The 24061-nt window shown below is 34.6% G+C and overlaps 2 protein-coding genes across 4 annotated transcripts in view; one reads left to right on the forward strand and one right to left on the reverse strand.

Annotated features, from left to right (window-relative positions):
• Positions 1-1925: 1925 nt before the first annotated feature.
• Positions 1926-7535, reverse strand: Pld (Phospholipase D). 3 transcript variants are annotated; one of them, XM_076319482.1, is made up of 15 exons: positions 7330-7535; positions 6601-6814; positions 6124-6484; positions 5917-6037; positions 5418-5841; positions 5112-5350; positions 4650-4917; positions 4420-4582; positions 4083-4325; positions 3728-4004; positions 3441-3661; positions 3135-3371; positions 2812-3052; positions 2409-2738; positions 1926-2335 (listed from the first exon to the last, which is right to left on the reverse strand). In XM_076319482.1, the coding sequence occupies exons 2-15, from the start codon at positions 6773-6775 to the stop codon at positions 2234-2236; spliced, it is 3402 nt and encodes a 1133-aa protein (XP_076175597.1). In that variant the 5' UTR covers positions 6776-6814; positions 7330-7535; the 3' UTR covers positions 1926-2233. The 3 variants fall into 3 exon arrangements, with proteins under 3 accessions (XP_076175597.1, XP_076175598.1, XP_076175596.1); XM_076319483.1 differs by having other exon boundaries at positions 5112-5203; positions 6124-6487; XM_076319481.1 differs by having other exon boundaries at positions 1927-2335; positions 6124-6487.
• A 5252-nt stretch (positions 7536-12787) lies between these two features.
• Positions 12788-24061, forward strand: part of LOC143151131 (uncharacterized) — a 76472-nt gene continuing 65198 nt past the window's right edge. The window contains exons 1-2 of the mRNA XM_076319972.1: positions 12788-13271; positions 22213-22303. Of these exons, the coding sequence (XP_076176087.1) occupies positions 22214-22303 (90 nt within the window). The 5' untranslated portion in view covers positions 12788-13271; position 22213. The remainder of the gene's footprint in view (positions 13272-22212; positions 22304-24061) is intronic.

Raw genomic sequence — 24061 nt, forward strand, 5'->3', positions numbered from 1 at the left:
TTAAATACATTAATTTAACATTTGTTTAAGTCTTATAATTTACACAATACGCGTAGAAGTTGTGTTTTTTACATAAAAGTGCAGAAACTCAATTAATCGCTTTTTTAGATAGACAAATCATCGCGATGAAGACTTGTGAATCGATAATCGATACCTGTAGCCTTGAAAATGTCAGTTGGATCTCAGCGAAAAATTCCTCCGCGAACAAAGAATATTTCAACGGAATGAAATTTTAAGCCATTATTTATACTAGGATATTGTTAATAATTGTTTAATCTACGGTCCTACGACGGTGTGTTAATAAATATGATAAATAAACATCAAGATATTGCGAAATCTTCGAAGGCGAACGGTTTCGATGAATGTTTGTTCACTTCCGCGATTGTTACTAACATTTATGCATGTTCCCAATATTGATCGAACAATGTGCATCTTATTTATGTATTGCAATTAATTAAGAAACATATAGAAATTGATTTTGATCGATACTCGATGTTAAAACGTCTTTCGTAAAGTTTTTAAGCATGGAAAGTAACAATTGTTCATTAAATACATTAATTTAACATTTGTTTAAGTCTTATAATTTACACAATACGCGTAGAAGTTGTGTTTTTTACATAAAAGTGCCGAAACTCAATTAATCGCTTTTTTAGATAGACAAATCATCGCGATGAAGACTTGTGAATCGATAATCGATACCTGTAGCCTTGAAAATGTCAGTTGGATCTCAGCGAAAAATTCCTCCGCGAACAAAGAATATTTCAACGGAATGAAATTTTAAGCCATTATTTATACTAGGATATTGTTAATAATTGTTTAATCTACGGTCCTACGACGGTGTGTTAATAAATATGATAAATAAACATCAAGATATTGCGAAATCTTCGAAGGCGAACGGTTTCGATGAATGTTTGTTCACTTCCGCGATTGTTACTAACATTTATGCATGTTCCCAATATTGATCGAACAATGTGCATCTTATTTATGTATTGCAATTAATTAAGAAACATATAGAAATTGATTTTGATCGATACTCGATGTTAAAATGTCTTTCGTAAAGTTTTTAAGCATGGAAAGTAACAATTGTTCATTAAATACATTAATTTAACATTTGTTTAAGTCTTATAATTTACACAATACGCGTAGAAGTTGTGTTTTTTACATAAAAGTGCCGAAACTCAATTAATTGCTTTTTTAGATAGACAAATCATCGCGATGAAGACTTGTGAATCGATAATCGATACCTGTAGCCTTGAAAATGTCAGTTGGATTTCAGCGAAAAATTCCTTCGCGAACAAAGAATATTTCAACGAAATGATATTTTAAGCCATTATTTATACTAGGACATTGTTAATAATTGTTCAAAGTATGGTTCTACGACCGTTATTAATAATTATGATAAATAAACATCAATATAAAATGCTAGTATAAGAAAGCGTGTTCCACCTTCGAATCAAAGTTCCATCGATCTCCCTCGATACAACAAAATTGCTAAACCATGGAGATAGAAGGAATCAATGTTCCTTCGATCTTCTCGTTTAAATCTGCTGAGGAATTACATCGTCGAACAAAACGAGGCAAAAATGGGGAAGACGCGACGCGAATCGTGGAGTTGGTTCTACTAGGTCGGTGTCGTTTTCTCTTAGTGAGTCCAATTCGAGAGGAATTAAATGATATTTAATGTTTCATATTGTTTTTATTACACGTATCACCCAGTACAAATAAATAGTATTACAAAATAAAATTTGTGCAAGAACTGAAGAAAAAACACATTTAAATATTATTATAAACGTTTTCATTTATCACAAAAAATGTTTGAATACCGATTAAAAATGATTCTAAACAACCAGAAAAATATAATAAGTTTTAAATTAGTAACAATTAGTAACAGTCAATTATATTAACATCACTTGTTATCTAAAGAGCTAGTCCTTACGGAATGTTGAAGTAAAATTATTTATACTATAAAAGAGTTATAGTAAAATACTTTCTAGTTCTGTAAAAATAGTCTGTAGCTACCTTGTTCGATAGCAAATACATATTTGTATTTCTTTGAAACACACGATTAGATATTAAGTCACAAATATAATTAATAAAATATTTCACAAATATATGATCGTTTGTACTTTTTATCAGTGAAATATATAACATTAATAACATGTTTCTAATTATGAGAAATAGTGAATGATACTAGTCCAATTGTTATCAGTAATAAGTTTCAAGAACCAAACATCTATGTCCATAAAGCTGTTGGCATGATGCCTTCTACCGTACTAGCAGCAGGTTTCAAATCCTCGTTACACAAAAAATTCAATGGCATATTTACCAAATGACCCTAAGATAAAAATGAAAGAAATGATAAATATTGTGAAAGTAATGTTTACTAAAATTCGTATCATCTTCCATACCTTAATTTGGTCAACCATTTCTTGAGCTTGAAGTGGATCCGATAAACAAAGTGGTTCTTCAGCCTGATATTGCTTTAATATAGAGAAATTAACAACTTTGTCTGTAGGGATGCAGTGAAATACTTTTTCATAGATTTCTGTATTTTGATTGCTTCTAGCGCGCCATACATCTTTATAAAATGACTGTTTTATTATATCGGTTACGTCTATCTGTTCTGTCGTTTTATGTAGCCCTAAATGTTCAGAAATTAATTCTTTCCGTAATGACCCTGCAAATTTACCACAGGGGAATGATATGTCATTCAATCTTCCTTCATCAAATTCTCGATCCTGTAATTATATAATGATAAACTTTAACATATAATGATTAAAACTTTTGTACTTTGGGATCAACAATACTTACATGAATTATTACTGCAATCTCACTGTCTCTTGTCGCTACCATGCTTCTGTCATTAATATTAGCAGAACCACATATGACCGTATTGTCATCTACAATTAAGAGCTTGCTGTGAACGTAAATTAGTTCTGTTACCAATGTACCATTCAACATTGCATGTGCCCTTAAACCATGAAATGTAATATATTCGCTGGGATCTTCTATTCCTGCCTCCATCAGTCGATACAGAATGGCATCTTTGCCTCTGTTAGTAATTAAAAGGATATATATGTTTGTCAGTTACTAATTTTTTTTAAATTCAATTTGGTTCGATGTAAGACATTTACCTCGATATAGAAGCGTAATTCCACTGAGTGATAGCACGTAAGGCAGTGCCACTTGGCCCTCCAACTTCGCCTTCGAAACCTGGTAGTAAAGGCATTATTACAAATACTCTAAATACCGCACCTTCTCGGTAAGCTCTTAAAATTCGTTTCAACAGTGTTTCTCCTATACGATTTTTTACTACGGTTTGTTCCATAGATGCAAGTGTTATAAAAAATTGATTCTCTATGTATATGTACCTAAAAAAATTCTAGTAGTCAAATACTTGAATGTATACTACTTAACGTAGTTGTACAGATTAATTGTACCTCTCAGCTTTACTAATGGCATGTATATAAGCTTCTTGTATACTTTGCTCCAAGGTCCTAGAATCAAGAAAACCAGCGGACCAAGAGCTAACCGATCTTAGTACTTGGCATTCCACATTATGTACAGCAGCCTTTTCAACAAATGGTATATGGTTTTTGCAATTGTTGTACGATTTTGGTAGTAGAAATGGATAACATGGATTTAATTTTGCTTTTTCCATCTACAAATACAAATTATACAAAAGTTATTTAACTATCATAATGTCGATAAAGTTAAAAATTCTTACTTTGATCGCATTCCAACGTTGAATAAAATGTCTGGCAACATCCCTCGCAGATGCACCTTGTACCATGACTCCAATATCATGCCATGGCATTCTAGGAGTTGTGCTCCTGTCTATCAAATCTTGATAGGGTTTTTCAAGATCGTTAAAGTCTTTAACAATAAAATTTGTGTAGTCTTTTCCGAGCCACAGTTTAGCCGCATATGGATACTCCGAATATGTATCTGCATCGTCATATATCATTGATTCACTAGTTTCAATTGGAGTTTGTATTGTATCACTGGAACAATTTGAATAAGTTTGTCAGGATGCATTCATTTTTAAAATAGCATATATTTTATTCAGAAAATGAGTTTACCAATCCACATCTTTGTCACTATATTCCTCGTGTGGATTATATACCATGTTAATCAGCTCTTGTCTTTTTAATTTTATATTTTGTTTCACTTTACCAACAGTATCTTTGGCCATACCGAATAGATTTTTGCGCTCTGTACTTGGTGTATTACATTTTATAGTGTCAAGTTCTCCTGATGGTGGTGTTAATAGTATATCTTCAGGGTTTAATTGTGGCAGTGCTAGTGGCATTGGTGTTCTAGTGCTTATTATTGACATCAAAACATAAATTTATTTAAGAAATCTTATTTATCTTTCCTAGTCATAATTTACAAAGGAAATTAATATAAAAAACTTACAATGCAGGCATAGATTTTGTAGTAGCCATTACAATTGTATTAGTTGCAATAGCTAATGGCAACAACACGTGCTTGTGTGTTTTAGAAGTTGATACCTTTTTACTACTGGTATTTGTAAGTTTACCTTTGGATGGAATATAAATGCTAGAATGGTGAATCGAATCTACAATCAAAGAAAATGTAATTAGTTTAATAATAATTAAAAGTATTTAGTTTCATATTTAATTTACCTAAGTCCACTAATCTGTGTTCATTATCATCCCATCGACCATAACATAAGTCTATGCCACCAAGAAATGCAATGCTTTGATCAACAACTACAATTTTTTCATGATGTGCCCAAAGAAATACACCTACTCTTGCATGATCTGGATGGCGCAATACTTTTATATTATCAGGACATTTTTCTACAAGTCGTTGTTTACTATAGAAACTGTTTATGCCTAGTGCGACTTCCACTTCCTTATAAATCATTATAAATACCTTTACTCCCTCAGACTGAATGAAAAATTAATTATAATTATTCTCATAGGTCTCTTCATTTACAATTGTAGTTCACATTTTAATGGAAATTACATTATCCTTACTAAACATCCTGGTTCATTATGATAGCATTAATACATTGAAGAATGGAATTCATTTTAATACAACAGTTTAAATGATTTTGAAAACAATTGCTAAGCAATACTTACAGCTTTTCTCTGTAAGATTTTATCTAATCGCCAATCATCATTGCTATCAGTTGCTGGCCTCTTCATATAAATTTCAGGTGATAACCACCAGTCTGCAATAAAAATTTCTTCTTTCGCATTTTCTAATGCATCTGCCACAGCAGACATGTAACCTGATCCATCAACAAACCAAGTGGCTGATATTGGTGAACGATAAGGTGCAAATGAATTGTGTGGATTCGATTGTATAAAATCTCTGCCTACAGTGATGCAGTTCATTATTTTCAATACAGAAGGTTCAAATTTTGTACCAATTAAAGAACTTACCTTCCTTGTTACTAATTTCTTGTATAAAATCCATCCATTCTTTAGCTTTCCTTCTAGTCCAACATTTAATTACTATATGCCTGCTAAGATTTATTATTTGCATACCATTTCTTAAACCTGTTGTATACAGGCCAAAACTGATTCCAAAGCCATTATCCATTAGAATTACTGATTTTATGCTACCATCTTTGGGCTTAATATACGCAATAAAAGTATCTTTAACAATAAGATGTCGAGAATGCCACTTTCCACATACATGTGTACAAAAATGATTGCACGTGATACAACACATGCTTTCAAGCAAACCACAAAAATTGCATCTAGTCCTTGCACCTGATCCAGTTCTTTTTAGAATAATTCCTTCTTTACCTTTCATTCCTAAATCTGTTATGAACGATAAATGTGAGATTTCTAAAAAGTTAATCTGTAAATGTTTAGAAGTTTAAATATGTTGTAAGTAATATAGGTTAAACATTAATAATTTATTACGTTAACTTACAGTTTCAGGATGATGTTTATAAATTTTTATTTTCAATAAATTGGACAAGTACTCTTCTAATACCTTTTTTCTATGATCTAACTGTTCATAAGGTACTAAAACGTCAGGCTTATTTGGAAACCTGATAAAATTAATTAAAAAATGGTATGTTTTATTTTTTATTTTAGAAAAAAAATTTTTCATAAATAAATTTTTGAACCAACATACCTTGGTAATGCACCTCGACGACTTCGTCTCTCTTTTACATCCCCTAAGCTTTTCAAACTACTTCTTCTTTGTTTATGACTTTTAGTTGGAAAAGGTATGTTCAAACTAGTACGGTATATTTTCAATTGATTGTGCAAATTCTGAATATGTTTATATCGTTTTTTAGTTGTCCAAGTGAACGGCCCATGTCTAAATTCAATAGTGTATAAATTTGGATTCAAAGGATGTGTTGTTACACTACGTTCATTATCTATGATCTTCACATGCATTTCCTCCCCAGGTATATAAATATTACGATTTTGACTTTTAAATTTTTTTGGTAACTCATGTATTGCAGAAAAGGGTATCACACCCAGGTATTCTACTATTGACAAATAAAAATAACACACAAGGGCATTTTAGTAACATATTAAAGATTTTATATACATTAATGGATATAACAAAAATTAAGAAAGTAATAAATAATTATAAACTTACCTGATAAATCAGTGTCTTCTTTACTTTCAACATTTACAGCATCATCATTTTCATTAAGAGTAATTTCTAGAGACTCAGGTACGCACAATGCATCATCAAACTCGGAGTCGTTAGAAATCAAATGATCTCTATTTCTGTTTTCAATTTTTTCTTCATTTGATGTATTATGAGACATGGTTAATATTATATTACAAAGTTGTAGGCATCAATTATACTAATCATCTAGAGTTAAGTAAAATCTTTTGAAGTATAAGACACTATTACTTTGTTATCTTTTTATTATTATACACAGTTAAATTACACACTTTTTAAAATAATAATACTAATATTTTGTGTACACAATTGACAATTATAAGTCGATAGTGATAAAAAAATTAACAGAAATAATATTGTAAACGTAAGTATGTGACATGAGACATACACAAGTGGACAAAACTTTCAATTGAACAAAGGAGGTATTATGATACAGATCTAATGGATTTTCTTGACTCAGAAACTAATCTGACACTTGGAGGAGGGGTTCAGAATGTTGGCTTTAAATCCAATTAAACGTAGTTTACTATAACGAGACTAGAATGACTGTTTCATGGAGGTGTTATACGATCTGACCTACGACATCCACATGACGATGATAATTGTATTCTATTGAAGTTTGTTCAACATCTTGAAACCTACGAAAAGTGCGAATACATGATTGTTGAATAATTGCATGATATCATAAAAGGATACAGCTTCTTTGGATTGTCACATATTACACTATTAAGGTTACGAATACAAGATTTTTCCGTCCATAAACAATTTTAAGATAATTGATTTTACAAATTATGAGAGCTTGATATAAGCTTTTCAGATAATTTCATTATCATAAGTAATTGATTACACATGCGATGCGATCGACGTTCATAATGTGACAGCTTGACACGTACACATGCATTGCCTCGTTATCATAATCGAAATATTCTGAGAATTATATATTCTATCGGTACGGTAGATATTCTCTATCGTAGGTACGAAATATGAGCGCGAAATGTATTCTATTGCTACGATAAAATTATGTACTTTCGAACTAAAAAATAGTATATTAATGTATAATAATTCTGTGTTTACTAATAATAGGCTTTTATTTTTTTTTGTTGAATGTTACGTTTATACAATCTACACGCGCTCCTTCTGCTTTATTGATGGAAAAATGAAAGCTCAAAGTATGCTCTTCTTGTATTTACGGATAAAATTTTACTTGACTTATTTCTGAAATTATTTAAAGTACAAATTTTCTTTGTTTTTTTATACATTATGTGTTAAATAGGTACTCATAAATCATCTAAAAACATTATAATTATTCGGTAAAACTAATGATTGCACTGTTCTGTATCGTACAATTAAAATAAATTTTGTAGCATACAATGCATTTTGATTGTCTCTTCACTTTCTTTATACACTTACGGCAAGGATACTCTAATTTTTTATGCAAGTTTTTATTCAAGTGAAATAACACACTCAAAATATACATAATATTAATTTGAAATAAAACCGAAGAATATGTATGAAATTGTCTATAAAATTATGCGCAATTTTGCTCGCATATACTTTCAAGTGATCTTTGCCATTTACATTACTTAAAGACTACTTAAAACCGTACATGATGGCTGTTATCAGTGATATCTTATCAGTGATTAACTGTTAAATAAAACTGATTTTACGAGATAGGTGTACTAATATAAATTTACAACATATAGACTGCTTTAGATAAGTATCGCTATAAAACTTGGTTTTCTTCGATTACAAAAAGCTGTTTTATATATGTTACATTTCAGTGAACACTATTGGGGACAATTTGAATTTCTTATATTATTGTTTTAGAACATGAAGGAGTTATCGAACTTATATTGTGTTTATTTAGTGGTATTTTTTGTAATTTAAAAAGAATTTAGGAAGTATAGTAAAACCTGAAATAAATCATTGTGCAATATAGTTGGAAATTATTACAGTAAAGAATTTAATATTAAAGGAAACGATTTCCTACAACACGTAAGAATTGTCTGCATATTTCCAGGGGTCACTTTAATTCCTATCTGTTGCCGCTAGATGGTTAAAGCATTTATCGGTCTGTAAACTAAATAGGTCCCTGTTGCATTTTAAAAGCAGAAACTGAAAATTATTGTGCGCGTTATCGTATTAACAAATATAATAATACTAATGGAAAGAATTTTAAATCGCCAGTCGTGCAACTACGCATATTTTTTGTTATTATGATATGTGCATATATATTTGCCATCGCGGGCTTTCCCGCCTACAATTCAATCAGTGCGCCTTGGACATCGAATCCTCAAATTTCAATTGCTTATATTTCAAAAGCTGGGCTTCTGATTGCAAAATGGTTACAAACCTTTTTATTTCTTATGACGTAAGAAATATTCTCGTCTCATTATATTTGAGCACCTGATATATTTTATTTTATATAACTCTATTGCAAATGAAATTAATACACTTATATCTAAAAGCACTAACTTCATACAATATAGATATAGTAAATTACTAAATTATATAGAAATAATACTATTGTATAATGGTACAGTTCAAAGTAAAAATTATTTTTTTATAAATATAAACAATCTTAAGAAATTTGATATTATTGAGCTATATACTTATTTACAGTTACAGATATGTAGAAATTTTAATTGGAATAATAAATACAAATGTTGTATAAAAATTTTAATCGAATATTAGTAACGATACGTATGTGGAACTCCATGGATATACAATATTTTTCACAGATCAACCAGCGATATAAATATTTATTTCTATTTCATTTATCCATACTTTGCAAACAGTTGCAACTTTTTACATCCATACGGTGTAACGATTTCACGTTGGAAATTAATAGCTTAATATAATCCGTTTCAAACAATTCGAATTTTGTTACTAATTAATTTTGGATACGGTGTTAAGCACCGTTATTGTTACTCTGATTGCATTTAATTTATGTGGGAAAATAATAGAAGAAAAGTGGAACGCTTCGTAAAGGGTTCGAAAACGCGTAACCTCGTTTTGTGTTAGCACTATGCACTCGCGAACCGTTGCGTTTGCAATTCGAGAACCTATAATGGAGTGAGCGCAAGAAACGAGCCAAGCAATGGATTATTAGTAGCTAATTGTTTCATTTTCCGATCTACTTTCGAATTGGAACACAAAGCATCGATTTTGTTCCTAGACTAGAATGTCAAGGGAAAGCATCGTAATCCACGCGTAATGCACATTAACTGGAGCAAAAACAGCGGTCTTTCTTTTTCTATTTCAGGATTATTCGCGTTGTAAGTGCTTTCTGTTCAGAAATCTCCTTAATATAAGATTACAATTTGTGATTGGATAAATTTGCACTCAAGTAATTGAGCACTATGTTTAATGTAATTGGAATTCGACTCTGGACAATAAATGGGATGCATTAAAAGACAAAATAAATGTTGTACAGACTGCTGAGAAAAATGGGGATGATATATTATGTATACCACATTCTCAAAAGAAACAAATATATTTTGATAAATGTTACGTGCTAAAAATAATTTTTTTCGGGTGCATGAAATATTTTCATGTAAGGGATAGTAATAGACTAACATATAGCGTGTATTACATGTCACATTGACTTATGAGTCATTGCGAAGTTAACATAATAACGCACATTCACAGGTTAGATAAGTATTAAGCGAAAGCAATATTTTCCCACTGAAATCTATGACTTTTGAATACATTTTTATCCAAACTTTTATAATCGTTTTAACAAATGGTATATAGTCCTAAAGTTTGGTCTGACTTTTGTTAAGACTGTATATTTTCTAGTGTAACATAACAACAATTTTTAATTCATACGAATGATTAAAGTATTGCAGTTTTTATCGAGGAATAAAATTATTGAAGTATGCGATAAGAGTATTCGGTAGAGTTTATGGTAAAAAATATTTGTGTTAAACTATTATATTTATAGCTTGATATTTAAATATTCCAAGTATAAATACATTCGTACGAAAAATTATCTATACTTAAATAAATACGTCAAAGTATTGATTTTTAAGAAAGCTGGTTCGGTACATTGAAGTTGTATCTGATATAAGTGGGTACGTAAATTGTAGAATTGAAAAATATACATACTTCGCTTTGACTCATGTTTGTCCGTGTAATGTGAACCTTTATTAAGATCTTTGAGTGGCGTATAAATTAAGTTCAATTAACGGTTTGATTCCAATCTGGATCTCACGCGATTGCATCATCATAAACTCTCCATCCGTGCAAGGCTTCTACGTGAATATTTCACATTTGTTTAATTAAATTTTATTTCAACTTCTTTTTTATTTCGCTCGTCGAACATTTTAACAATATTCCTTTCTTGTACGTTGATGCTTTACTTTTCTTGTCGTCAATTGCAATTAGTTACACTGATTAGGAGAACATGTTTTTTTTCAAAAGCGAGAAAAATCGATTGGCAAGATGTACATTTTTTTTTTTGCAAGAGATCGCAAAATTAGAAAGTATGTTTTAACTTCGAAAGAACTTGTAGAAACACGGAGATCTTAGAAAGGATTAACTAAATTTTATCTGATTAAACTTTTGCATCTAGGTAGTACTTCATTTACATTTACATGAAATGTTTTGTCTTTGTTTTAATAATAAGACACTCGGTTGATCGTCTTCTACGATATCTATAAATAAATAATTTCGATAAAAAAAATACTATGTTCGTTGCAGATTCATTATTCAGTTTATATTATAATTGTCGAAATTTTTGTTATTTGTCGTATCCGTTGATTTCGATAGATCTTCGTTGTTCAGAATAAATAAATTTTGTATCTCTTCGATTTTTCTATCTACAATTTATTTCTTACACACGAACGTTACAATTTAACGAACTTTTGTTATATCGAGGATGACTTGGAAAACAGAGTCGAAAATCTTTCGTAACATCGACAAACGTTTGAACATACATTTTCTAAAAACGCTCTCTCGAAGAGTGTTTGTAGAAAACAATGTCAGTGCCAAAGTTAGAAAAATTTTATTTTGCCTTCTTAAAATATTCTATATACCAATAATAATACTATAGTATAAAATCTAAGTACCATATCTCTTTGTAAATAATTACAAATAATGCTAATGGCTTGCATCAACGGTATTTCAATCGTCGTCTTTATAGAAAACAATGCAAATGTCAATGTAAACCTGGATATTAAAAATTTCGAATTTCACGGAATACTCTATTTGAAATATAAAATAAATTTTTGTATCATTTTCGTATAAAAGAAATATATTTCTGATTTCTGATATTTACTACATTCTGATATTCTTAAGTAATTTTCGAAGAAACAAAATATGGCACACAGAGGCTGTTCTACAAATACGATCGTTTCTCTCAGAAACTCACATATTATTGATCCAAGAAATAAAAAAAAAAAAATTTTCACAAACGATAAAAATGAACGAAACATTACCAATACAATCCAAAGCCAGGAATATTTTTTCTTCCTTTTGAAAAATTAGTTTCTCATCGCTCGGATCGTTTTCCACCGCACGCTTCGATCGTATCGATCGTATCGTAACATTCGATCCCGATCCACGCTCGAGACTCGTCCCGCGTGAAAATTGTTCACCGCGCGAATCTTCGAGTGCTTCGACACCCGGTACATCGTTGGCTACTTATCGAAACGAACGACGCGGGACGAATAAACTCGGAACGCGAACGAAAAAGAAAAAAAATAAAGAAAAAGAAAAAAAGGAAAGAAACCTGGAAAAGAGTCGGTGATGACGAACGCGAGGTAAACGGCTTTCAATTTTAGCCTCTTTGGGCCCGATGTTTCGATGTTCGAAGTGGCCCATAATCGAACACGGTTGTATCCGTGTATGTATCTCGGATCGCAGGAAGTCACGCATATCAAAGTAGCTATCAGTCAGTAAGAGGAACGAGGCGACCTATCGTGGGAGGGGAGGCTTTCGAGGTGTACCTGTTGGGGTAGGGGCAAGCCGGTGTGCCACGCAGAGAGCAACAACGCCGGTGGTGGTGGCGGTGGTGGTGGTGGTGGTGGTGGCGGCGAGCCCGTAGACTCGGGCGAAAGGGAAAATGGTCGGGCGAACACTTTTTTTTCTCCCCCATTTACACCCAGGTTTTTTGACACGGCCGTGTCGGTTCGATCGACTTCCATTTGTCTCCGAGCATTCCGCCGACTAACGTCCGAACCCGCGCTCCCTGAACCGGTGCGAAAAACCAAATCGTTTCGCGAGGATGCGCGACGCTGGTGCACGTCCGACCTGATCTCACGAGCTCGAATTCGCGCGAGTTTCGCGGCAAGAAACACCGATAGAGCATCGCGAGGAAGAAGAATTACACTTCGTCGTCGTCGTCGTCGTCGTCGTCGTCGTTGGTTCTTTTTTCTTTTTTCGTTTTTCTCTCTTCGTCACGGATCGAGGTGGTTCAGTGTTCGAGGAAACTCAAGCATTCGGTGAACGACGATCGGGTTCCTCCGCTTCGAGAATTTCGCACGCTCTCCGGCCCACGCAAATCCGTGATCGTTGGTGATCGTGGTCTGTGCGCGACGAGAGGGCCAACCGCGAAACGACTAGGACGGGATCATTGTGCGTTGCCGTGGAACTGAAATGAAACATTGGATAAGGCTTGTCTAAGAAGTTGCAAGGTGAGTAACGATGGAACCGGCACGATAGAGCAACCGGGGTTTCTTTTTGTCTCGGTATGGGAAAATCCGTGACCAGGCTGCGTTCAGATCGATCTTCGCAAGGTCGTTTCTCTCTGCGAGGGGAGGAAAGATGTGGCGAGAGATTGCGTTTCAGGTGGTTTTTTTTGTTTTTTTTTTTATAACGCTCATTGTTTCTAAATAATACGATTGTCGAGGTTGGGCGATAACGAACAGAGGAAGGGCTTAATTTGGAAACCGTTGTTCTTTGAATCGCTAGTGCGATCTCTTTTCGATCGGGTCCGATTCGAATAGCTCCGTTTCGCTCTGGTGTTTCTTTAAAATTAATGGTAGATTTGTTTGTTTCTTCAGTATCGGTGGATAACGTTCGTTGTCCGAGTATTATATTTTGAGATTGCACTTTGGTCTTCCTCTAAGTATAATTCCTTATTTTTTTGAAATTAATTCCTCAAAGAAGAGGATTTGAAACCAACGTCGTCGAATATTTGTAACCGCTTCGCGTGCTCTGGAAAGTTCGATAAAATTATTTTACGAAAGTTACCGTTAGTTTACTATCGTCTTTGGATCGTTGAAAAAGTTCATTTAATTGTATCGTTTAATCTTTTGACTGATACGCACGTGTATTCTTCATATTCTGGATCAGAACGATCTATAGTACAGAAAATAGGTAGATAAACTTTTTAGCTACTTTTTTGTTTAACTTTTAGATATATTTATCAATAGGATTATCGCAAGTTAATTGCGAAATTAAGCACAGAGGTTTTTTCTATCACTGGGATCGATTGAACAGCGAAGAGGTCAAACGATTCGTTTATTCAAAGACGGTATTGAAATACATACCGGAATAATCAACGAAGTTGTTGATTTTATATATTCATTCGAGCAATGATTCGTTAACGAAAATCATTTTATGAAAGTTGAGCACGAAACAAGCGTGGCGCCAGAAGACTTCTTACAAAAATTCGTTCTGCGGTTAACCTACTCAGGTCCATCGACAGTGAAAACATTTAACGCAGAATATTCAAAGAATAACACGATACTCTTCGATGAATCGTATCGATGCTATTTTAATAGAAGAAAATAATTATTTAAACATTAAATTCCTTCCTTATCCGAGAGGACGGAAAAAAGCTTTATTTACACATAAAAAATACAAGAAGTAACCATAGTTATCCGTGAACCGATTTCGTTCAAAATCGAATCAGAACTTGAAAACAAAATATCAAATTTCACGCGATCGCCGTTAACATACGCGCGTAAGAAAAATTTTTTCCTCGTGCGCTAAACATTATCAAGGGGTTCAACGGATTTGCAAATTTACCATACAGATTTCCAACTCGATAAAAATTACACATTGCGTTTTCTAAAGCCTCGATGTGTAGATCTATATGCTTGTAACTCAGGGATAATGTTCATCGCTAAACATTTTGAATATTTGCGCTCGAAGCGTTCGTCCTCTGGTGGAAAAAGTGTCTTTGATGTATCGATCAGCTTCTGGTGCGATTTCCCCGTGAATAATCGCGGTTAAAAAACTCACGACTCGTTTTTCGAAGCCATGATGCGTAGATCTCAAGGACGATATTCCTCGCTGCAAAATCGTCAGGCTTTTCGAGTAATTGCGCTCGAAACGCATATCCTCTGATGGCAAACAAATTCTTTGAAAATTATAATCGCGGTTAAAAACTTCACGGAAAAACTCACGATTCGTTTTCTAAAGTCCTGATGCATAAATCTCAAGGACGATATTCCTCTGTGCGAAAATCTCCAACTTTTTCGAATAATTGCTCTCCTAATGCACATTCTCTGACGTCGACCAAATATTTTGGAAAATTAAAATCGCCCTGAAGAACTCACGATTCGTTTTCTGAAGCCACGATTCATAAATCTCAAGGACGATAATCTTCCGTGTTAAAATCTCCAAAGCTTCTCTAATATTTTCTCTCGAAACTCGCGTCCTGCGATGTGGAACAAATTTTTCGAAAATTATACTCGCGCGTGAATATTTTCCCGTCTGGGGGGCAGGTAAAAAAAAGAAGTGTCCGTAATGTATCAATCAGCCTCTGGCGCGGTTTCCCCGTGAATAATCGCGATTAAAAAGTTCGCGGGAAAACTCGTCCCGGTGATAGTTCGGGCTGGCAAAAAGAAGCTGGTCTCGGCAGCGGACTCGGTTCCGCGATCGGCACCGGGAACCGGCTGGAGTTGCAGAATATTAACCGAACCGCCGCGGAATTAACTGACCGTTGCCTGTAACTCGGTAGTCCACTTTCACGTGCTCGAACTTCCAGATGTTCCCTGCCGTCACTTACGTAAAAGACGAAGGAGGGAGTCTGGCCCTCCCTCCCTCCCTCCCTCCCTCCCCCGGAGCGTACCGTGCCGAAATGATTGTCTCGGGCGGTGACCAGGAATCTGTGGCCCGTCGTGCCACTCGCCGCGAAATCTAGTTCGTCACGGGGCCTTAAATCGGACAATAACGCTGAAAATGATGCCACCAATCTCGACAGCGGTACACGAGCCTCGGGGATTTTCGTTTCTCCCTTATCTCGTCACTCTCTCGTGGTTCCTACCAGCTCGCATAGACTCCCGCGTGATCGAGACTAGGTCTTCCTCGTCCCGAATTTCCTTTCCCGCGAATTTCGATCGAAATTGAATGAAATTGGCACGTTATGGGCCCATATTTATCAAAAATATTGAAAACGATTGATAACAGTTTGGAAATTTTTCTGTGTATGAAAGAGGAAAATCTCTGTATCTCCGTTCTTTCTTTGTAGGTAAAATCGGTTTGTATTTATTAAAATGTCACAACAAAAGTACGGAGCGATAAGTTTTCTTAACGGAAGATAATAACAGGGACGAGTAATTTATTTACCTTTCGATTGTGTGGTCGTTCCAGGGGTTGTGGTAAAAACTTTCCTGTTAGTGTTTCGTGGGTAGAAATGAGACAAAAATGGTACGTTATGGGGGTCTGTATTCGTTGAAAGCTCGTAACGAAAGTATTGGAAACAAAGGATAACCGTTTGGGAACGTTTCTGTAGAAACTTTCCTGACGGCTTTTGCGAACAGAAATGAAGCAAAAGTGGTACATTATGGGTTCATAATTATTAAAAGCTTGGAAGAGAAATATTGAAATATCGATGAAACGATAACCAGTTACCAAACGTTTCTCTACGAACTTTTCCAGTGTTTTTTGCGAATAGAAATGAAACGAAATTGGCACGTTATGGGTTCATATTTATTAAAAGTTGCTCATACCGAAAATATTGAAAATGGACGATGACAGTTTAAAAACATTTCTGTACAAACTTCTCTAGTGGATTTTGGCTGTAGAAATGGAACGAAATTGGCACGTTATGGGTCCATATTTATCAAAAATATTGAAAATGATTGATAACAGTTTGGACATTTTTCTCTGTAAACTTTCCCAACGTGTTTCGTGGATAGAAACGAGACAAAATTGGTTTATATTTATTAAAATATTTGTTACAACAAAAATATGGAGCAATAACAGTCGATGTGAAGAAGAAGATCTAAATGTTGATTGCATTTGTTGACGAAAGCTTTGTTTACTCTTTTGAAACGGTTCGATACAGCCGTAAATTACACGCTTTGCTAGCAATTTACTTTCGGTTGCGTCCAGCTTGAAAAGTAACAGTTTACGGTCTTCGAAATACCAAAAGCATTTTCGAATCAAGCATACCTGTTACGTTTATTTCCTTTTCTTTGCGCGGGAAATGTTCGAGCTGCCGTTAGAAAATATCGACAAAGGTTTCCTAATAGAACAGTATCGTGTTACTCGGTAAGATCGTTATCGCTGCTTCTACATTTCAGATTTTTATTATGACTATTTTCGTAAAGAATTTACGAACCTACATTTATACGTTTTCATTTTATATAAACTTTGTACATTAACTTTTGAGACACCTTGTATAGTACAAACTTAATACGATGTTTCTAATAATGCTTTCTCACTGAGAAACTCGTGAATTTTATTCCGAAAAGAATCTATTCAATGTTTCTTTACTTTATCAATTTTTAATGGTCGATGTAACGGTAAACGTGACAGTTTTCGCGTATAAGGTGTAAATAAATCGGCCATTGAAACCGAAACGGCTAACAGTTCGCTAAAAGAAAGACGAAGAATCGAATTCGAAAGTTTTAGAAAGATAAATTAAGATAAAGAGGCGAAGAACGAATCCATCGTTTGCCCGACGATCCTCGTACTTTATCATAGTCTTTCTTTCGAGGTAAGAATAAAAAAAAAACACGAAATGCTGCAACGATCCCCCGATTTTGTACTTATTAAAATACTTAGCACGCGAATGGTGGACTTTCGACTTTTACGAGCTAACCGTGGGAATGTATTCGAGAAAGCATCGGTACCGGATGTTAGTTAATATCGATTACGAGAAAAGCGTCAGAGTTTATCCAAGTGGTCGCTAATTTATATTACATCGAGTATAAGGAAACCAAAGTGTCTAAAAACTATCGAACGAAAGAATACAGTTACGATTCATGGTTGTTTGTCGCGGATACAATTTCGTTGAATCGTCTACACGGAACGCTTATTTCCACGTTACAGATTCGTAAATGGTTCGTTTATCTGAACGACAGACGATGATCTTCCTTCGGAGGATCGCTTAACATCGAGAATGTGTTTCATCGAGGTTGAAATATTCTCGAGCATTTGGCCAATACGGAATATGCTTTACAATCGCGGGCACAACCTGATACGTGTAGCTGTGTATAGTCGAGGAGAATTTACTTTCGATTCGCGCGTAACCGATTCGTGCGCACGAACGATCGTGGAAAGGAATCGACGCTGGAACCGTGCTCCCAGGAACGTTTTTAGCTGGCTAAGATCGTAATACGTTACGAACGAATTAATAGGTCTCCTTTCTCGTCTCTAACAACGAACGTTTAATCGTTGATAAGCTGTGTTTTTAGCGACCTTTTTCCTCCGTTTGTATCTATCGATCGAGCTCGTTTGGATTCTCCGTGCGTTATCTTAACGATTTAAGGTTGTAAATTGGATAGGTTTCCGTTTCACCGCGCGATCGTGAATGCGCTCTATGTGCGATAGTATTATACCGGGTGCCCTGTGATTCGTACAGTACGATCGAAGAGGAAGCGATTCGTTGTTCGAGTATGGATAGAATACCTGGAGTAACTTTTTTTTTTCATCGCAGAAGGCTTCGTTTTCAGAAACTCACATTTGGAAATAGACATTCACTCGAGTTTTAATTAACGGCTCTCGATACGTGCACCCATTGTAATTTTTTTTAAATTGCGGTTGTTAAAAGTTCATGTTTAATTCGAACGAGCAAATGGGAAAAAAGGCCAACTAATTTTCTGCTACTCTGTCGAACAGATTTTATTCCAATGAACGATGATGCATTAAATCGATGTATAGCGATTAACGCGCGATGTTTATTCGATCGGACAGTTAAATATTCATTCAATATGAAATATTTCATTCTGTAATTCGAATTCTCGATTTTTATTCAACGATCGATAAATAGGAAGTTGTTTTTCTTTTATTCGTTGCTCGAAATATTAATACAGGGAATTTCATATTTGTTTCTATATGTAAAAATTGAATTCTTTGTACATTTGAATGGACACTTTAACCAAGATAGTCGTAGCACGCGAGTAAATGTTAACAACGGCAATACGTCTTCATTGTATCAAGATTGTTTACATTGTAAAATGCAGTATCGAGCGAAGAAAAAAGAAAAAGAGAAAGTACACGTTTATAAATACGATACGGAACGTGATTCATACTGAGATCCATTTAATCATGTCCAATCAAGTGTGCCTAGGTATCCAATTAGGCACCCAATCACGTATCTAATGAACCTTCAAAAGCAACATCATTTGTCGGGAAACGATGCTTTGTGCAATAAAATCTTGTTCCATATTTTCGACATATTTTCGGTTCTTGTGTTTTCAAATGTAACACGAGTTAGAAGAAACCTTGAACAAGGAATGCGTGGCAAAAAGAAATGGAAAGTAACTGTATAAATTATGCTATAAAAGGTGACGCGTTTGGGAACGAAAAATCGACAGCCAGAACCTGAATGGGCGATGTTAATGAATCGTAATACAACGCAATCGAGTCTAACGGTATTTCGAGTACGGTCGTCGATCCACGGCTGATCTTGATCTTCCTCCACTACTCGTCGATCTTCGCGGCAGAGGAAGAAAGAGGATCGCGAGAACTCACGATCATCACGATTCACCGTGTACCTCAGACGATCTCGTTAGATCATCGTTTGTTAAACCTTGAACACTTCCAGACTGTGTTTTTACTCTCGATTTCGAAGATCCAATTCGATCGTTGCGTTGCGTACCCGAGCTATACGATTTCAATATCTTGCTCGTTCCAAATTCGCGGTTGTAATCGAATGTCCTAAAAAAAAACTTTTAAAAAATTTATGGTACAAATTGTGGTCGATTTTCAAGATATCGTCGAAGTGCAAATAATTTTGCACTTGTGAATATTCTCGAAAGATCCATCTTGATAGATTTTAATTATTCATTAATTGTTCGTCGTGTGAAAAAATGGTTGAGACATATGATTGCACGATGTTTACTAAAATTTTTGTAACGAAATTAGAAAGAGTTTAAAGTTAACAGTCAATTGGATATTTGTAAAATAAATAGTAAGTGTATCGAACGTTGAGTTTCTGGCACTGTAGTGGAGTATTCAATTCAACAATCGATAGTATGTATATGCTGGCTTGGTTTAGACAACTTCAACCCAGTTAACTTTCAGTTCTAATTCTGAAATAAAATAATGGGCGTCCCATTTAATAGGATGGAACACAATGACTATGTATCGGTAGAAAAAGTTGGAGAATTGTTGTCATTATTCGTTCAATTTTTATACGAACCACTACTACTTTACAAGCAATAGCAAATTACTCTGTGTATGTCGAAATTTTATATTTTTACGAAAAAATATTCACCAAAGTTAAATACTTGCATTTCTAAAAAATTTGTCACGTACTTTTCATCTTGTATTACAAAATTTAACTATTTAATATATTACCAACTCGTCCACAAACGCATTTAGCATTTTAATTTTTTTTCTAGTTAAAGTTTTTCAGTTGACACAATTTTTGAAAGAGAGTCCTATTTTGAGACGAAACGTAAATGTTTTATAATATTAAAAATACTTCTTGTAAAATCACCTGCAAGTATTTTTACTTATTCTTAGAACTGAATTTATTAAATAATCCCCGTAGATAATTAAAACTACCAACACTCATTCTAAAAGTATCTATTAAACGAAGCCCCGTGAAATCGAATGGTTTTGTATATTACCAACAATAATTTGCTACAGTCCATCGAATTTGTCTTTGTATCGCTCACAAGGGAAACCCCGAGGGAAATGTTTTCTTCGTCGTCATATTCGCCTCTTTGAAGAACCCAGTTCGTCCCTGAGGAGTATTTTCATATGTCTATAAAACGGTGGGAATATTTAGGTGGTCCCATTTATATACCCCAGCCAATATAATAATTGGAGCGTATGAATACTTTATAATTGAATTTTATATTGGTACGTTTACGGAGAGAATAACGTACTCGTATCTCGGTGCGACGTTGGAATACCTGTGCTCGAGTGCAAGACCGTAATTTGTTACAAACTTGTAATCCAGTAACAAGATTTCTTCGCAAGATTTTGCGAGTCACTATATCTTTTGCCAATCGTTAGGATTGGTGTACTTCGAGAAATGTCACGAGTCAAAGTTCCCATTAAAGAGAGATGAGGACGATCTAAAAACATTTTTAAATGTTTCTCTCTTCTGGTACGAAATAAACCTTGACCTACTTTCGTAGCGTCACCGTTTGAGACATTGGAAATAATTATTTGACCATAGAATATTCTCGCGAGATTGATAAAAAAAAACACTGTTCATTTATGTAGCATTTATTTACATTGAGGGGGTTTTTGATCCCGAAAACGAAATAATGCGAGAAACTAATGTAACGTTGAAAGTAACGACGATTAAATTGATCGAAATGAAAATTAACAGAGAAAATATCTACGATACGATGATCGATCAGAGAGCTTGAAACCACAAGTGAATAGATGCACAAAGAAGGTATTTATTGCTTGACCAAGTATCAGCACCTGTTATTTTTAAACGAACGACAGAGGGACGAAGCCGTTCTGACACAATAATGTAAGATAAAAATAAGGTTCGATCGATCTTTTTGATACAGAGACAAAGGGGGTAATTGTTTATTCACCCTTGATGATGTAAAAATAACTCGTCCGAGTAATACAAGAACACGGGTTAATTTAATATCAGAGGTAATTTCGAGGAGACCTTTCTGCTGTCCGGCGCGGAAATTACACTAAGCTTTAATTACGTTGTTAAGTGGTTCCAGAAGCGAAAGCATGATCTCACAGGTGCTCTCTAGCGTATAGTGTAGTTGTCGAGAATTACAGGCACCGTTAACAAACCAAGAATTACACGGGAAAAAGTGAATTTAAATCTAGGAGGCAGTGCTCGAATTTTTGCAAACACATTAAAATCGTTCGTTCCTTTGAAAAGTTCCGAATTAAATCGAAAAGTGTACGTTGAAACGAAAGGATTGAAAAAAATTGATCGCAGTCTCGGCGGGTTTAATATTTATTACGTTCTCGATAAATTTGTTCTTTCGTAAATAAAGTTCTAACGTAAGAAATTAATTGCACGCAATTACAATTGTATCGTAAATTATTAAATTATTCACCGAAACGGATCGAAATTACGGTACGAAACCTTACAATAAATATTAAGCTCGCGGTGACTACGGGTTTTTATAATTTGTTTCGAGCAAGCAATTATTATATCTTAATGGTTATACTTAATGAAAGGAGTCACGTGTATTGTTTGCCCGCCATTAATTCACGTGTTTGTTCTTTATTGTTCAGAATGGCGCGGAGATTTTCGTGGTGCACGGTGGTGGCATTGGTGGTGCTGCTTTTCGTCACAACCGAAGGTCTTCGTGAACGCAGTACTCAGGTAAGTGGTGATTCTCGTAAAAGGTGGTAACAATGCGTGAAGGTAACGTTTAGACGCGTAAAATATCAGTTAGGCCGTAATTGCCACAGACGTATTCGGATGTTTTGGTTTTACGGCTGTACGTTAATTTAGAACACCACCGATGTCGTTACTGAAACGTATCGGGTTATTGGCATATGGATTTTGTTATGCAATATGCATATATTGCGATCTTATATGTTATATTGCGAAACGTGTATAAAAAAATGTCGTCAAAGAATCCAATTAAGAAATTATTTACTTTTTATTCGCTGTATTTCCTATCAAAAAGAAACTTTTAGTGTCGCTGGTCGTGACGAAACGATCGTCATTTGGAAATCAACAATTATGGTACAATACATTATACACGTAAAGTTACTTTCAATTTTCCTCTTTAAAAATATTGCACAAAATTATCATAACCATTAATATAATACAATTTCACCAATTGTATTTTATGATCAAGGTTAAGAATATAACTGTTACAATATAATTTACTATTTTAAGAAAGCAAATTAATTTTCCGTTATATTTCAAGTTAGCTAAATTGAACAAATCCAGGTATAGAACAAAATGTATAGTTACATCAAATTCATACTTCATTTTTTAGATGCTTACATTCTAAGGAATTTTTCGACAGCGTTCAATTCTGTCTCAATCGCGCTGCATTGTTTTACATTTAAATACAACAATAGCAGATTCAAAAAATTGTCCCGCAATAAGAGAAAATACGTAGAATTGAAGTGTAAACTTGTAAACTTTTACAAGTGTAAAAAGAAACGTTTCAAAAATTGATTACCCCAGAGGTAGTGCAAACATATTAACGTTAAACGTTAAATATATCGAGGCCGACAACGGTTCCAGGTATTCAGATAATACGTGCAACCCAAGCAACCACCGATAACTGGTTCTTCGGATTGTCGTAATCCGTCTCGTTGTCTTTTACCGACGAAATCGCGATTATTTTTCTTTCTCCCCGTTCTACCGAAATGCATTTCAGGAGTGCATCAATTCTGTGTCAAGGATATCGCGTTGCGTTTAATATAGTAGCAGCGGGCGGGCGTTAATTTTTCCTCCTTTTCTTTTCGCGAAGGCTGCCGAGCCACTGGAACGATTTAATCCTTATAATTTGAATAGCTTCTGTAATTGGAGATGCATGCGCGTAATTAACGACCCAGGAAGGAAGTTATTTACAGAGATGGCCCGCGACGACGCGGGCTTCGGGCTTCGAATGGGAGATCCTTACGGGTTTTATCATTCGAAAACGTTGATGCGTTTCTGCGTTTCCGGTTGTTAACTCGCGTTGTCACGATTGCGCGCCTGTTTCACCGTTTTATCTAAATTCTCGGTGTGCGCGGTAACGTTAAATCACTCGCGTCATGCGATGCAGAAAAGACACGTCGTGTCGAAGAGAAGACCGGCTTAAATACGTCGGATTCCGTGTACGCGCTCAACGTGGATGAATTCTTGCTTGAAATTGCCAGTTTTCACTGGGAATCCAGGTATACCGGTATCGATAGCCTGCCATTTTCGTATTATTAGAACGCGAACGAAATTAAAAAGGAAAGAAATATCTGCACCGATAGAATCGGGAAGATAGGAGGAAAAATAAAGTTGTATCAGGAAAGGGAATTAATTGCATCGTTCGAGAGATTGGAACGTTTGACGTTCGTCGTACATTTCTCTATAGAAAGTGTCTTAAATCGTTGAATCCGCTTTCCATAAAATTAGTGTTAATGG

The sequence above is a fragment of the Ptiloglossa arizonensis genome, chromosome 9 (genome assembly GCF_051014685.1).
Source record: "Ptiloglossa arizonensis isolate GNS036 chromosome 9, iyPtiAriz1_principal, whole genome shotgun sequence".
Lineage (NCBI taxonomy): Eukaryota > Metazoa > Arthropoda > Insecta > Hymenoptera > Colletidae > Ptiloglossa > Ptiloglossa arizonensis.

Coding starts and splice junctions, on each gene's coding strand:
- Pld (XM_076319481.1), bottom strand. CDS start 6,775: ATGTCTCATAATACATCAAATGAAGAAAAAATTGAAAACAGAAATAGA. Junction 4,326..4,419: donor ACAAAATCTATGCCTGCATT/GTAAGTTTTTTA, acceptor GTCAATAATAAG/CACTAGAACACCAATGCCAC. Junction 3,053..3,134: donor AATTACGCTTCTATATCGAG/GTAAATGTCTTA, acceptor AATTACTAACAG/AGGCAAAGATGCCATTCTGT.